This window comes from Cavia porcellus, unplaced genomic scaffold (genome assembly GCF_034190915.1).
Source record: "Cavia porcellus strain 051 isolate PalLab524CR breed Dunkin Hartley unplaced genomic scaffold, mCavPor4.1 scaffold_1, whole genome shotgun sequence".
In the NCBI taxonomy this organism is placed as follows: domain Eukaryota; kingdom Metazoa; phylum Chordata; class Mammalia; order Rodentia; family Caviidae; genus Cavia; species Cavia porcellus.
The window spans coordinates 219,499,195-219,514,822 of record NW_026947484.1 but is presented as its reverse complement, the minus strand read 5'-3'; the positions used below and the strand labels follow the sequence as shown (position 1 = coordinate 219,514,822).

The 15,628-nt window shown below is 39.0% G+C and overlaps 1 protein-coding gene across 5 annotated transcripts in view; it reads left to right on the top strand.

Moving 5' to 3' along the window:
• Window positions 1–15,628, top strand: part of Arhgef33 (Rho guanine nucleotide exchange factor 33) — a 114,979-nt gene that overhangs the window by 14,884 nt on the left and 84,467 nt on the right. For all 5 annotated transcript variants that reach the window (XM_063229529.1, XM_063229543.1, XM_063229548.1 and 2 more), the window contains exon 3: window positions 14,102–14,211. In XM_063229529.1, the coding sequence (XP_063085599.1) occupies window positions 14,187–14,211 (25 nt within the window). In that variant the 5' untranslated portion in view covers window positions 14,102–14,186. The remainder of the gene's footprint in view (window positions 1–14,101; window positions 14,212–15,628) is intronic.

Here is a 15,628-nt window from a genome sequence, read left to right as displayed (position 1 = left end):
CTATGAAAGAGACCAAGTTCAGTCATTAACCATTATATAGCAAGTTTGTACCAACTAATGTCTACCTGGCCACAAGGACATGTGGGGAGCCCCACCTAGGCAGCCTCACCAAGGTTCTGGTTAGAAGAGAGGCCTGCAGAGGACATGGTAAGATAGCGATTTGTTGGGCTGGTGAGCTGGGGTTAATGAGATTGGGCTCCTGAAAGGTAAAATTAATGTTCCACATACAGAGCAGGATTACCCCGCACTTGTTCAAACAGACTCTCCTTCAATATTCAACATTTCAGCAAAGAGAAACTGCTCGTCTTGAGGGAAGCTTGGGAAAGGAGGCCCTACAAGGGCAGGGCTCAGCCTAGTTGAGCCTGAGCCTTACTGGCTACACCACTCATCACAACAAAAGTGCTGCAAGAGGCCGCTGTGGTGTCGCATGCTTATAATCCTGGCATTCAGGAAGCTGAGGCAGGAGGATTGAATCAAGGTAAAGGCCACCTGGGCTACATAGTGAATTCAAGGCCAGCCTGAACTACATATTGAGACAATGTCTTAGGAGGGAAGAAAACTCTGCAAAACCCACACACTTGCACACACACACACAAACATACACGCGCGCGCGCACACACACACACACACACCAGAGGAACTTATGGGAGCATCAATTCATTCACATATAACACGTTTCCTTGAGCAAAATCCTCATGAACACAACTTTCTCTCATCTTCTCAAGTGATGTTATAGTACTTCTGATAAATTGGTGTCTGAGTATCCCTTAATCTAGCTCTAGCCTTAGGTTTAGGCTCATGGTTGCCAAGCACCATGAGCTTGGCAGTAGCCATTGGGTTCTTTTCCTCCTCTTTCTTCTTCTTCGATTTTTTGGGGGGTTTTTTGGTCGTTTTGAGACTGGTCTTGAATTCACTTTGTAGCCCAGGCTGGTCTCGAACTTGCAACAATCCTCCTGCCTCAGCCTCCCAGGTGCTGGGATTACAGGTATGAGCCACCGTACTCAATTCTCATTCCTCTTCCTGCCAGAGTGACCAGCTCCGGAGTGGGGCTCACTTGTAAGGTACATGCCCTGGTCCACAGAAGAAGCTAGACTGTGATCCCTGCTCTTGAAGACATTTGCATCTAGGAGAATTCAGGAGCTGCCAGGAGAATCCAGTGTTGGCTGCTTCTTTCCTCTGTACTGATCTCAGTCTAGGCTGAACTTCTGGGCAGAACGGCAAAGCACAGTAATAACTACTAGGGACTTATAGTCACACCAGACACTGAGATAATACAACTCATAGAGAGGCTAAGTGATTTTCCCAAGGCCAACCAGTTATTCAAATCATGGATTTGGGATTCAAATCCAGATTGCTTGTGTTCAAAACTCAGATCTTCCGTCTTTACTTCCTGTTGACACCCAGTGTGGCTGGCAGTGTTGATCTCAAAGAAATAAAGTTAGAGTTCTAATGACAAGCAGTGACGTTGATCTATTTGGGCAAGGGGCTGAATTGACAGTCACTTTATTCCACATATGAAGACCGTCTTACTGAGATTGAGGTGATAGCATCAGGTTCCATAATCACCATATTTGCACAGGGAATTTGCGATCTGTAATGAGCCATTTCAGGGTGTTTTCTGTCTAAAGAGGACTTAAGATTTAGTCATATAATTTGACCTCTTTGAACCTCATTTTTTAATTTATAAAGTGATAGGGTTTGGCTGGTTGATCTCCATGTAATCTTTCTGTTTGATTTTACTACTCCATGCTGAATCCTTTGGTTATATTGCAAGAAGTTCTGGTAGGTACAGCTTTGTTTTGTTTGGTGTTTCCAAATTATAATATTCATTCATTCATTTAATCCCTTTTTATTCGGAATATGTGCTAGACCCTGGCTTAAACCTCGCAGAATGCAGGGACCCCTGCGTGTCATCCGTGTCATGAAGTGACATTTCAGAAGAGAGCTGAGCTCTTTTTTATCTTTAATGTTTGTAGTAGGATGTGGTAAATTTGCTAACATTCTGAAGCTGCCAGGAGAGGGGCAAGAAGCCTGGTGAAGGTGAACACGAGCTTGAGCGTTAGCCTGGCTTTTCTAACCCTCAACCTTTATGTCCCTGAATTCTCACAAATGAGCTTCTCTCTGTTTCCAGGATTCTAAGAATTCTGTTTTTACCATTTTAATAAGTTGCCACGACATACAATATCTGAGTCTATAGGATTTTTAGAAGCAGGGACCTGTTCTTGCTGTGAAAGTCACATACAGTTTCAGGTAGTTTGCTGTCTGCACGACAGGCTAGAGGAAGAACCTAACCTAAACCAGACACAGGAAGGAGTTAAAGTAATAGATTGGATACACTATTTCCAAAAGGGTACATTTGTTTATTTGCATGTTTTCAAGATTCATCCCACATCTACTGACTCCTTGCCTGATATCTTGTGATTTGTTTTGGAGACCAGGAGCATAGATTCCCAGTAGATAAATACAGATACTAGGGGCCAAAGGCAAGCCATGCAGGTTTTAAGAGGAAAGAAATGGGCCAGCCTCAGGTAGTAAGGCTTCTCCAGTGACTTCCAAAAGGGAAGAAGGAAGAAAAAGATTGACTTTTGCCTCTGAATTCAAAACACTAGACTCTACTGTGTATAACAGGGCTACGCTATTGCACGTCATTCTATTTTATGACTCTGTAACTCTAAAAGTGATCTTTAGGACTTAGACAGTCATTAAATCCTTTTGACTACTCTCCCAGCTTGGATTTCTTTTGGATAATTCTCCCTTCAGCTAATTCTCTCTCTTTTAGTCTTTACCTTCACAAATACAGATAATCAGATTTTTTGATGAAAGAACACCTAATCAACTAATTATTAATAATTCATTAAATTGGAGATGATTATGTGGGAAGCAGTTACATTGCCAATGTTTGGTCATACTTATTGTCTTAGTAAATAAATTTTACTAAGTTTCTACTCTATGTAAAAATACAGAATGAATACCAGAGATACTAGGTAAGAAAAATATAGGGTTTTTTTTTCTCAACTTAGAAAATGAGATTATTTACATCAGATAAAGAATGATAGAAAATTAGGGCTTTAATTGTAATTAAGATCTACAGTTTGTCCAAGAAGAGAAAGATAATATCTTATTGGGTGACGGGGAAAGTTCTTTAGAAAGGGATTTACTTCTGAGTTTTATTTTGGGGAATAAGCAAGGATGTGCAAATTAGGGTAGACTGAGGGGCAGACCAGGAAGAGGGCGAGACCAAGGGGGAGGACTGAGGACCCCTGGCATTTTGGGATCGGAGCAAGAGATGATCAAAACGATATTGAAAGGAAACTAATGTAGAAGCTGTGAAAAGGGTTGATAAAACAGAGAATTCTCAAACAGACATTTAGGTGTGGGACACTCAGGTTGCACTAAAGAGATGACAGTAAAAAGGGAGGAAAACGTTTAAAAACTCTTACAAAGAAAGACTCACAAAAATGTCCTGACTGGTAGTTTCTGGGGTGGAAAGGGCAAAGAGGTAGATGATAGAGCTGGGGAAATCTGAGAGGAAAGCCTGGAAAGACTAAAGGTGACCAATGTAATTTTTTTTTTTAATTGGTACCAGGGATCGAACTCACGACCATGCATTTAGCAAAGTAGGTGCTTATGCCACTGAGCTAAATCTCCAGCCCCAACCAATGTAGTTTAAATGCACTAAGTTTGAGCTGAACATGGAACAGCCAGGGGAGAATGTTTATTGGAAAGGAATGGACGTTCAACCTGACAGATTCAAAGAGCAGGAAAAAAAAGGTCGAAAGGAAAGCCAGTTTGTCTTCCTAACCACAAAGACCCAAATACTAACAAAATAGCTCAAGGCACGTAGGAAAAGAACTAGGAACGAGAGAACTGTGAACTGCTTAGGATAATTTCAGTTTGAGTTGTAGTGCTGGTTTTGGTTTTTGTATTTTTTTCTTTTTGGAGAGGAAGGACTGACTGAAAGAACAGTACTAGGAGGCTCTGAGGTTGGAAGAGAGGCCACTGCTTAGTATATCGCCGTGTTACTGTGTCTCTGGGTAACATTTGCAGACACCTTGCTAAATTTTAGAACCACAAAAACTTTGCAAACCTCCTCGTACTACAGATGAGCACATGGAAAACCACAGAAGGTTCCTGGCTTTCCCATGGCCCCACAGTGAGTAAGAAGGCATGGTCAGGTCTCAGTCCACTGTGCTTCCTGTTCCCTGATGCTGTGGCTGGCAGGTGCACTATCTTCTCAACATCCTGGGGGAGGTTTTTACTTACATTTACAGCAGGAAGTGTGATGAAAATGTTCATAGATTGGATTACCAACAAGCAAAATAGAAGGCCTCTGAAAAGCATTAAATACACAGCACTGAAGGCAGAACACCATCTGAGGCGGTGTAAGTGCCTTGTTAGATGAAGGAATCCTTTTCCAGTGACATCAGAACAAGAAGGCATGACTTTCTCAGCACACGGTCATGCAGCCCCAGAATAGACTTCAAGTGAAGTTACTCATATACTTTTCTTTTTAACTTTACAAATTTCATTCTAAAAAGTACATAAATACTTGTGTATGTGTGTATATACATAATTTTAAAACATTTTTGACTTTGAAACACATGGTCAATTGCATGTCTTACTGTAATCATACACTTTTAAATGTTCTGATAAATTGGATTGCTATCTGTCTATCTGGGATGAAAGAAGTATGTAATTCAGCTTGAGGGAAGAATGTGGAGCACTGTTTTCTCTTTTTCTTTTACCTGAATAGGTGGGAATCCCACCATGCCCAGATATTCCAATTTTTATTAACTTTTTCCTGTCCCAACTTTTTTTAAAAGTAAAAGAGTACAATATGAGATTAGGAATTCAAATATAGGCTCTCAGCAGATGTAACCCCAGTGTGTTCTAGACTTTTGATAGGATGTCTCTGCCTTTTTGCTTGTCCCAAACTTAACAAATGTGGTAAGAAAATATTAGTCAGTGGTTGAATCCAGCATGCCTTGGCTTTAGGAAAGGCATGTTTGAAAGATTAAAAATAAAAAAATAATCAAAATAATGGTGAATTCATACTTTTAATTGATCAATTAAAATATTGGCGGGGCTGGGGATTTAGCTCAGTGGCATAAGCGCCTGCCTTGCAAGCAGGCAGTTGTGAGTTCGATCCCTGGTACTGATAAAAATGAAAAAGACAAAAATAAATAAATAAATAAAATATTGGCGATTTCCTGTCTTTAGGTTTATGTTTCTGGATTCAATGACAGCATGTTATAAGATGATCCTTGAGGACAGATGAAGGACATTAACCAAGGCAGGTTGAGCAGGACTTGGGTTGGCACCAAGCAGATGTTTTAGGCAGAGGACCTGTAGGGACTGAGGCCCTAGGCAGGAATGCTCGGGGGTCAGTGGGTGGACTTGTTCTGCAGGGAGAGACCTGTGGCTTGAATGGCAAGAAAATATCCCTGACCCTGGCCAAGGTACACAGGTTGTGGTCCACTTTTCCAACTGAGGTCCTAGATTTCTGCATGATGTCCAGTTTCTGCACTCTGCTCACTGAGAGTCTGTTCATCGGGAAGTAGTAAGAAACTACAGTCATTCTGAAGATTGGATTTTACTCTAATTCTCCTTCCTAGCAGTTCTAAAAGCGCCAAAGGCAGCTCCAAATTGGATGTCATTTCATCTGAACTATGAAAAACATTCTCCCAGGAGGGCCAGTGGTAACCTGGTTTTCCCTCTCACCTAAAATAGGCTTTGATGACTGATGATCTATTTCATAAAGTATACTAATCGGCCACCTGGTCCGGATCGTGTGAGGCCTGCAAGTGCAGATGGAATATTTCCCGAGGTCAAAGCTTTCGCTATGCTGATATCCCCCTCTGCAAAGAGGGCCATCCGTTGTGCTGAAGGGAACTTTCTCTGGCACCCAGGCTTTCCCTCTGCATGTCTCCCGGGGGGCTCTCTTGCTCCTTACTGTCCTCTCTTCCAGGGGGAACTTACCTAATGAAGGTCCAGGGACAGTCACTGTATTTTCTTTTTAAATAATATTTACCTTGTCCTGGAGCCTTCTGCCTTTTATGTAGAGTATCTCTTGGAAGCTCTTATCTTTCACTCAGATGAATCCAGGGATGGAATATGTTTGAAAGATCTGATAGAAAAAAAAAAGAATCAAAGATTTGAAAAGTGACAGAGCATATCTTCCTGGTTGGATTCACAGCCTGCAAATTGAGCCCCACAAAGGTCTAATTCTGATACATTGATGTTCACTAACAGTAAAAAGAAAACAAGATGTCTCAAGTGAGGCTTTCTTAAATTCAGAATAGTTATTTCAAGCCAGTAGTTTGTTTTGTGAGTGATAACATGCTCATCTTTTTTTCTCTGATTGATATTGACAAATATCAACCAAATTAATCTTATATTAGATGAACAACAAAAATTACCATGCCAGTGAAGTGAGGCAGGAGAATCACTGATTTTCCACCTGCTGTAAAGAATCTTCTGTGTGATTTTCAACTAAAGAATTGCCTGTTTTGTGCATTTTGTCCCTGGTCTCCCTGGCTCTGGGTACACTAGGGTTGCTGGTTAGTGACAGGGTGTCAGTCAGTTAGTTTTGGCATGGAATATTCATTGGAAAATCCTCCTGCATTCTCTTGGTTCTTTAAGCCCAGTGGTGAGTGCAGGGGAATCTTCTTCTAGCCAGTGGAAGAATAAGAGCTTCCCCCCACCCAGTAAAAATCATCTTATTTCAAGGTCAAACTCTTTTCTATACCCACTAACACTTTATTGTAAATTTGAACAAATTTTCTGGTAAAAAGCTTGTTTCCCTGGTGGTCTATTGAATAAAAATTGAGATCACTTCCTTCGAACACTCATTGACAGCATTTACTGAAAATATCTGTTTAGAGACTGGTGTTAGGAGCTGGTAGCAGAAACGTGAACAGAACAGCCTCGTAGCTCCTTTGCTTGCTGTCAGATAAGGGACACAACTCAGGCAGGTAGCTGAAGATGGGGTGAAGGCCCGATGACCCGGTTCAGCGGCAGGAGTTTCTATCAAACCCGTATCTCTATGATTTCTATCAAAACCCATATTTGGGAAAATGTTAAGGGAATAGCTAACTTGATGATCAGACAGTTTTCCATATAAGAATATTTATTTTTTGGGATGTCTATGACAGAGGTATATTTTAACTCTAATTTATTGCTATTGCCAATTTACATTGTCATGTATTCAAGAATTTTTTTTTTTGGAAAGTGGCATAAAAACTTACATTATCTTTGAGATACTCTCATTTTAAACACTTGTGTACCTATATATTCTAATATTTCAGTTATCTCCCTATCATTTGGATTCTGAGGGTCACTGTTCTCTAGCATTGTTGGTCACTGAATTATAGTAATAGGTTTACAGGCATCAAGCCATTTTTACATTTTTAGAACAAACTCTAGTGGTTATGGTGTATTTTGTTTTTTGACATTTTCTTTAGAATACGCATATATTTATTTATCTAACATAGAGCAGTTTTGGTATCAGAACCTCGTAAGATGGATTTAGTAATTTATATGTAGCCTGTTCTCTTAGTGTATATTAAATAACATAGTTATTACTATTTATAAATCTTGTGATATTATCCTGTGCCATCTTTTTTGGGGGTAGATATTTGATCCTCCCTTTCCATATCTTCTACAGATAGTTTTCCTAGGTGAGTTTATTTTTTACATTTTTTAAAATGAATATCAATAATTATGTTTTCCTAGAAAATCAGCTAATGTATCTAAATTTAAGAATTATTAGCAATAAATTACACAAAAAACTTTACAAATAATATTTCCCATTCTCTGAGTTGGTGGTCATATACCTCTTTTTTAATGTCTTACATTATATTTTTTCCCTTTCTCTTTTCTCTCTCATCACACTTAGCAGAACAAGTTTTTCTATTTTATGGGTCTAGTTGATCTGTTATTCAAATAGCTATCAGACTCCACATAGGAATCGCTTTCTATTGTGCTCATACAAGTGGTTCCTCACATTACAGTGCTGTGGAATATTGTGGCATGAAACCATTTACTTAAAAATGCAGAATAATATAAAGACCAATGGTCTTACGTGGAGCTACTTCATGTGTAACTTTGGGCAAATGCTTGTTCTGAACTCGGGTTTTCTTCTGTGCCAAATGAACGGAGCATGCACTCTGCTGCTTGGCTTTGCTGTGATGATCAGGTGAGGCAGTGCCCAGAGAGTGCTGGGAAATGATGAGGCTGTCTGAGCGGGGCATTACAGTCACAAAATGATGCAGCTTTCACAACACATAGAAAATAACACACGAGCGTACAATTCCTTTCTTAGTTTCTTGAGCATTTTTCTACATGAAGGTTATGTGCACTCCTCCATGAAAATGTTTTCAGGATTTGTCCTGATGATTTACTTTAGTTTCAGGGGAAAAACATTTCCTCGTGTGCCCTCTCCCAACATAAAAAAGCTTCTCATTCTACTAAATTAGAAATATGCACTGAAGACCCATTCAATAAAGAACACTGAAGTGGAAATTAACTCAAGTCTGCTTTCAATTAATTTCAATTCCCCAAAGTGCCAAACTTTCCTTTTCTGTCACAGCAGTAATTGGAAGATAATAGACAATCCTAAGTCTTTGTGATCTTACGTGGGGAGCAGGGTACACATTCTAGGTCACTCTGCGGGAGAGAGAAGGTTTTGCAGTGTTCTTCAGGTGCCTATTAAGTATTATTAAATTTTTTGATCTAACCTTATAAAATCGATCTTTTTAGATAAATGTTTCAATATTTCTTTCTTTATATTAATGATTTTAGAAACATTGCTTTTAAACAGCAGAAACAGATTTTAAAAGGAAATTCTTTCCCAAAGCTATAGTTTGAGTTAGGTAAGCACTGAGAGATTCTGGAGGAGGGGGTGTGGAGGTAGCCCCGTACTCCACCCGCTTGAAGGCTCATCTCTGTTCCTAAAGGCAGACTGGAGAAAGCCTGGGGGCTTCAAAGAGTGCAAACTGAAAATCGCTGTTCTATATAATGTTCAGGCAGGACGTAAAGGCCAGTGGGCTCTTTCTAAAAACTGCACACTTTCCCCAGGGGTCTGCCCAGGCCTAGGTGGGTGTGCTTAGGAGCTGGCACTACAGTCACGAGATAGAAAGGGGAAAGATGACAACCTTTAATGGTATTTATTCAAAAGTAGAAATGATCCAAGGGCTATCAAGGGCAAACTGAAGAATGCCCAGGCTCAGAGAGTGAGAAGAAAGAACAGTTTATAAGTAAGATCTTAAAGGGAGTTTTATAGTTGGCAAAAGGCTTTCTTTAGAAAAATTCACATTACTTTCTATGCAATCTAGATATCATTTCCTTTAAAATGTGCTTTTTAGTATGTAATTGTTTGTTAAAATGACCATACACTTCAGGTTAGAAATTGTCTTCTGCAAATATAGCCTAAGAATGTCCTAAATACCTGATGAGAAAAGAGGGCGATTTTTTGGATTCATTTATTATAGTGAAAACCAGAAAGCTATCCTGATAAATAGGAAAGGGAAAGAAAACAAGGACATATATCCTCAAGCAACTATTTTTCAGTAATTAAGTACAACGATTGCAAAACTATCTGGAGAAAGTCAAACATAATAAAAGTCCCAGTTCAGAAATCACACAGACCTGAATTACAGTTCTATCTCTTTCTGCCATTTCTGAATCTATGATCTTGGATGTGTTATTAATTCATTTTCCAAGTTTCAGTATTCTCATCTATAAAATTGGAATAATGGTACATGCTAAATAAATCAATGTGAGGATTCAATTAAATGTGACAATACAAATAAAATGTGAAGCATAATCTTTGGCACATAACAGTGGTTCAACTGTTGAACCATTTCTTTTTTGTTGTTGTTGGTTTTGGTACCAAGGATCGAACTCATGACCTTGTGCTTGCTATGCAGGTGCTTGTGCTGCTGAGCTAAACCCCCGGCCCTCTTTCACCATTTCTTATACAGCATATGGAAAAATGATTATGATCTGTTAACGGATTTGACAAACTTGAGGAAATATATGATTTCCTAGGAAAACATAAATGACTAAATTAGGTAGAAAAATTGAGTAAACTTTTGAAGAAATGGAAAAGGCTTTAAAGATCTACTGATATTTTCAAAAGGCAGTTGGACCAAATGGTTTCATACTGATGTGATATTATTTAAAGAGAAAATAATTCTCATGTACTTAAAACTTTTCTGGATTTCACAAAAAAGATGAGCAACTCTCTAATTTAAAACTAGCATAACCTTAATGGCAAAGTATGATAAAAGAAATCCCTTCATAAAACAAAATCGATTATGAATATAGATACAAAAACTTTAAATATCAACAAATAGAATGCAGTTATTTGTTAAATGAACTGTATCCTAGAAACGAGCATACACTCTAGGCATGATGAATCAGGGAAATAGTATAATTCATTAAATAAAGGAGAGGAAAACAAGCCTATCAATTGTAAGGTCTAAGCAATTGAAAGATATAATAATATCAAATATTCATTTCTAACAGGAAGTTTTAGTAAAATAGAACTTTAAGTTAAGTAATAGAGATTACTTATCAAGAACAGCAAATATTCTAAATACTCTAGAGCCATTTACATTAAAATCAGAAGATGAATAATGATGTCCACAAGCACAATTATTAGGAAAAAACATTCTGAAAGGTCTCGCAAACATAGTAAGATAGAACAAGGACAGGCTGAGAGTGTAGCTCAGTGGTAGAGCACTTGCCTTGCATATTGAGGCTCTGGTTCAATCCCCAGGGTCACTGCCTTCATGATAAAAATAATCTAAAAAGTAAAGACATACTCATCTAAAATTTCCACAGTTAGTAGAGGAATTTAATACAGTGGATGAATACAAAATAAATACACCAAAAATAGAGACTATGAAAAACAACAAGGAATAGAAATGGAGAAAAATTCACAATAACAATTTGCATTCACAGTAACAAGAAAATCTTAAAAGATATTTAATAAATTTTGTTTTGAAGTACAGGAGCCTTATGAAGGAAATTACAAAATCTGATTAAAAGATCTCATAAACTAGATTCAGACAAATGGAAAGAAGTATACTGCTCTTACATGATTAGATTTTATGTAAGAAAAATGTCAGTTCCCTAAATTAATATATAAATCAAATGCAATTCAAATAGAAATTCCTTGTTTGTTTGTTTGTTTCTCCCTGGTAATAGATTAAAAACATAAAATGCAAAATGAGTTCATCTGGGTAGCTGGGGATTTAGCTCAGTGTCATAAGTGCCTGCCTGGCAAGCGCAAACCGTGAGTTCAATCCCTGGTAACAAAAAAAGAAAAGAAAAAAAAAAAAGAGTTCATTTGTTTGTATGAGTTAGCAGATGTCAGGAAAAGCAAATTATCTGGATATTGAAGTTTCTGTTCATTGTTTTGTTTGTTTTTGACACAGGGTCTCACTGTGTTGCCCAAACTGGGCTCAAACTTAACATTGTCCCACCTCAGCCTCCCAAGTAGTTGTGGCTGTAGTCATGCACCACTGTACTTGGCTAGGAAAACCAAAAGATGAAAAAAAATTTGGCTTGCCTCACAATTTTTATTCTGATGCTGGGGACTGAACCCAGGGCCTTCACATAGTGCTAATCTCCAACCCTTCTCCACTTTTTATTTGTGAACCGAGGTTTTGCTAAGGTGCTAACTTGCCCAGGCTGGGCTTGAACTTGCCATCTTCTTGCCTCAGTCTCCCAGAGGGCTGGGCTCATAGGCACACATCACTGTACCTGGCCCCAAGAGTTTTAAAACACTGACAGATGTTTAGACTATGGTTTTGAAATTGGAACAGGTAAATAAGTAGAGATGCTCAGGAGCACTAGCAATTAGCAAAAGTAATTACAAAGCATCACTTGTCATCCATCTGACTGCCTACAACTAAAAAGTGTCAGTATCTGCTGTTACCTAGGATACAGGAGGATCCGTTCATACAGCACCCCTGAGGGAACACATAGTGAGTGCAGGCTTTGGAAAGCAGCTTGGTCTCATCTGTTAAAACCACACATACATATTCTACCTACCAAGGCATTTGTCATGGCTTTTTTTCTTCTAGTTTTTAGTTTTTTGAGACAGTCTCACTCTGTAGCTCAGGCTGGCCTCAGACTCACTGCCATCATCTTTGTCAGCCTCCCAAGTCGCGAGATTACAGGCATGTGCCACCGCACCTGGTCATTGTGGCACTGTTTGCTTTTGCAAAATAATGGAAATAAAGGGCATTCAGGAAGATTAACAACTCATTTAAATTATGAAATCATGAATTATTTCTTAGATCCATACTAATGCACATGGAAAGGTAAGCGACAGAAAAGAACAATATGAACGTACTTTGATATTCACACCATGTATGTGTAAGCTTCTGTGCTTGTGTGTGATTATATGAAGATGGAGAAAAGAATGGAGGAAGAGCAGAGACTCACGTCTCTTAGGGTTGGGGAAGAATGCTTTCTTCAGAAATGGACTCAATAAAAATATCTTGAAGCTGGATTGTGGATCCCTGGAATCTCAGCTTCTCAGGAGGGGGAGGGAGGGAGAAAGGGAATTTGAGGCCAGCCTGGGTAACACGGTGAGGCCCTGTCTTGAAGAACAACAATCAAACCCTTATAAATAATATTGATCCAATTTTTAAAACAAAGTAAAGTGCTTATGTTACGGCATAAGTGGAAAAGGTAGATACAAATGTTTAGGTAGGCTCCATTAGCAATGATGTGGGCCAGGGGTTTAACTCAGGGGCACAAGGGCCTGTCTGGCAAGCACAAGGTCGTGAGTTCGATTCTTGGTACCAAAAAAACAAACAAGCAAAAAATAATGATGTAAAACATTTCAGAGATGAAAGATAGTGGGCATTACAAACTAATGATCATGATAGTTGTCTAAGTAAAGATAATATGTATGCTTCATCCCGCTATAATTTTGAAATTTTCTCCAATACAATTTTCTTTGCTTTTTTAATTAACTAAAGAAAATGAGATTCCTAATACTCTCAGTCACATACCTTGTCACATACCTTTTAGCATGTCTTGAACCTGTAGCTACATGCACATATGTGAACTTGATGTCCTAGCTCCAAAAAATGTGTAAATTTTCATTTTACCTAGGATATTATGGATTTTTTTGCTTGTTTTCAATTTGTTATAGATTAGATAAATAAATCTTCAAGAATAAATTATCCATGAAATCCAATAAAATATGGCTTTTATTTCAACATTTTTTTCCAAATAGCAGAAACTGCTTCTAAAAATAATTTCAAAATTTGTGGCTAACTCCATGTAACAGCATGTCCTATGTCATGTGCCCACTGTGCCTTGGTTGCAGGGAAGGCTCAGAAAACCTGGCACTTAACAACCTCCATAATAGGAGGTCCATGTGGCGGGGGAATTCTATAAACACAGGAAGTGTTAAAATGCTGGATGCTAAAAGGAGGCTCAATGTCCATGCTGTCTGTGTGTGTTCATGAAATTGCATTCTAGATTTGAAGTTTCATGACCGATGGTATGGCAGCCAGGTCTCATTTGATAAATATCTTCCTGGGTGCAACGGAACCCACTAGATAGTGAAAATGAAGATAAGACCACCAGGAAACCTACTGTTTAATGAAGCAGAAACAAACAACAAATAGTTGGTCAAGATTTTTCCTCTTAAGATAATTTCCCTAAACTATAACCTGCTAATAAAATCATTAGGCTTGAATGAGTTGGTTCAGCCCAAAAGAGAACGTAATTTTAAGCAATGAATTTTGTACTTCCAAAATGATATTTATCTTTAAGCTAAGTATTTATCAGTTTAATATTTCTTACTCTTCTGAAATTGCATAAACCTCAACCTGTGTTCAGTTCTTTAAAGTTAACACATACAACTAGTCATTGTGATGCATGCCTGGAGGCTGAGACAGCAGGTTTGCAGTGAGATTGTGGCCAGCGTGGGCTATATAGTGAGTTCAAGGTCCACTGAACTAAATAGCGAGACCCTGTCTCAAAAGAAAAACAAAGTTAACCCATAAGGCTAGATGAAGTCCTTCACCAGTTCTGCCTGCTGTCATTTATTCTTGATTTCAATTGACAGGTGCAGGGAAGGGGCGGTGGCCTGATCCAGTACAACAAGGATGCAATGTTGAAGACTAAGAGGGAGGAGAGAAGCAACAGGCACCATGGAAAAAACCAAAACCAAGCAAGGTCTGATTTCCTTATGTCTTACTTTAATGTTCAGGACTTAAGAAATGTAGGTTTCAGTCTCATCTTGCCACAGTCTCAAGACAGCATTTCTCCATCATCTTATTATGACCTGATAGCCCCCCAGCAAGTCTATGGTTTTCATGGTCATAATATATGTACTTTAAGACCACCACAGAACAACATTCTGAGAGTAGGTCAGGATACAGATTGAAGCCGAGTGTGGTAGTGCCCACCTGTGATCCCAAAACTCTGGGAGGCTGAGACAGGAGGATGGCAAATTGAGGCGAGCCTGGGCCACTTAGTGACTTAGCAAGATCCTATCTTGAACCAAATTACACTAAACTAACAAATGAATAAATAGATGGACTGAACTGGGCACATAGCTCAGGGTGAAGACTCTTGGTTCAATCCCCAGTACTCCAAAAGATGCAGATTCAATTAATAAACATGCACCATCTTCTAGGATAGCATGGAAGAATAAGTTTTGTTTTGTTTTTACCATATAGGAACAATCACATAAGAACAGGTTCTAGTATCATGACCAATTTACAGTTGAGGAACAGTCACAGAGAAGTCAGGCTACAACTCCAAAGTATTAAAAAACTAGGTCTGGGATCCTGGCCTGGGTTCATAAGTCTTGGTTCTCCCCGTCACACCAGGGTGTTAGAAAGTAGCATAAAATGGGCTGCATGAGTCTTACTTGATCTTGTTGGGGGGAGTCTGGTGATCTCAGATTACTTGGATTTTATAGGACAGCTCTCTGTAAGTACAAGTTCTAGAATGAGGTCATATATTTATAAACTTAACACACTGTGACTGCTTCCTCTAAGGAAGGGTTTTCCATGTCAGCGTGTCCGAGAACGGTATACACATCTATGTGGACACATTTGCAACATGGGCTTCATCTTAAGCTGATGAACTCATACAACACGACAAAATCAGCAGTCAGACAATGACAGATGAGCCATAAACGTGCTCATTTTCATGGTCAATCAATGCGGTTCTGAAAGGCACATTAAAGCTTTTTATCTCCTTAGGTTTCAAATGACTTTTAAAACCTCCTTCCCATGTGTTTGCCAGCCTCTAGTGTTGAGAATACTGTCTTTTTTTCTTCCTACTTCCAAGAACCTTTCCACTGCCAATTCCCTTAGCAGCCCTCTTGCCTCAGAATACAGCCACATCCCCTTAGCTGATCTCAGCAGTGACAGATCTGAGTTCAGAAATTTGGAAAGGATAAACGATAGAAGCAAGGGACACTTCATGTAGGCCTGAGATCAGTAAGTGACAACCAGACAGGGACCTGGGGAAGAGAAACTTTCCTGGCTATAGCACTGTCCTTTCGGGTAAACTTCACTGAGCCCCAGAATATGGGGAGACACTTGGGCATTCTCTTCCGACTGCTTAATGACCGTAATCC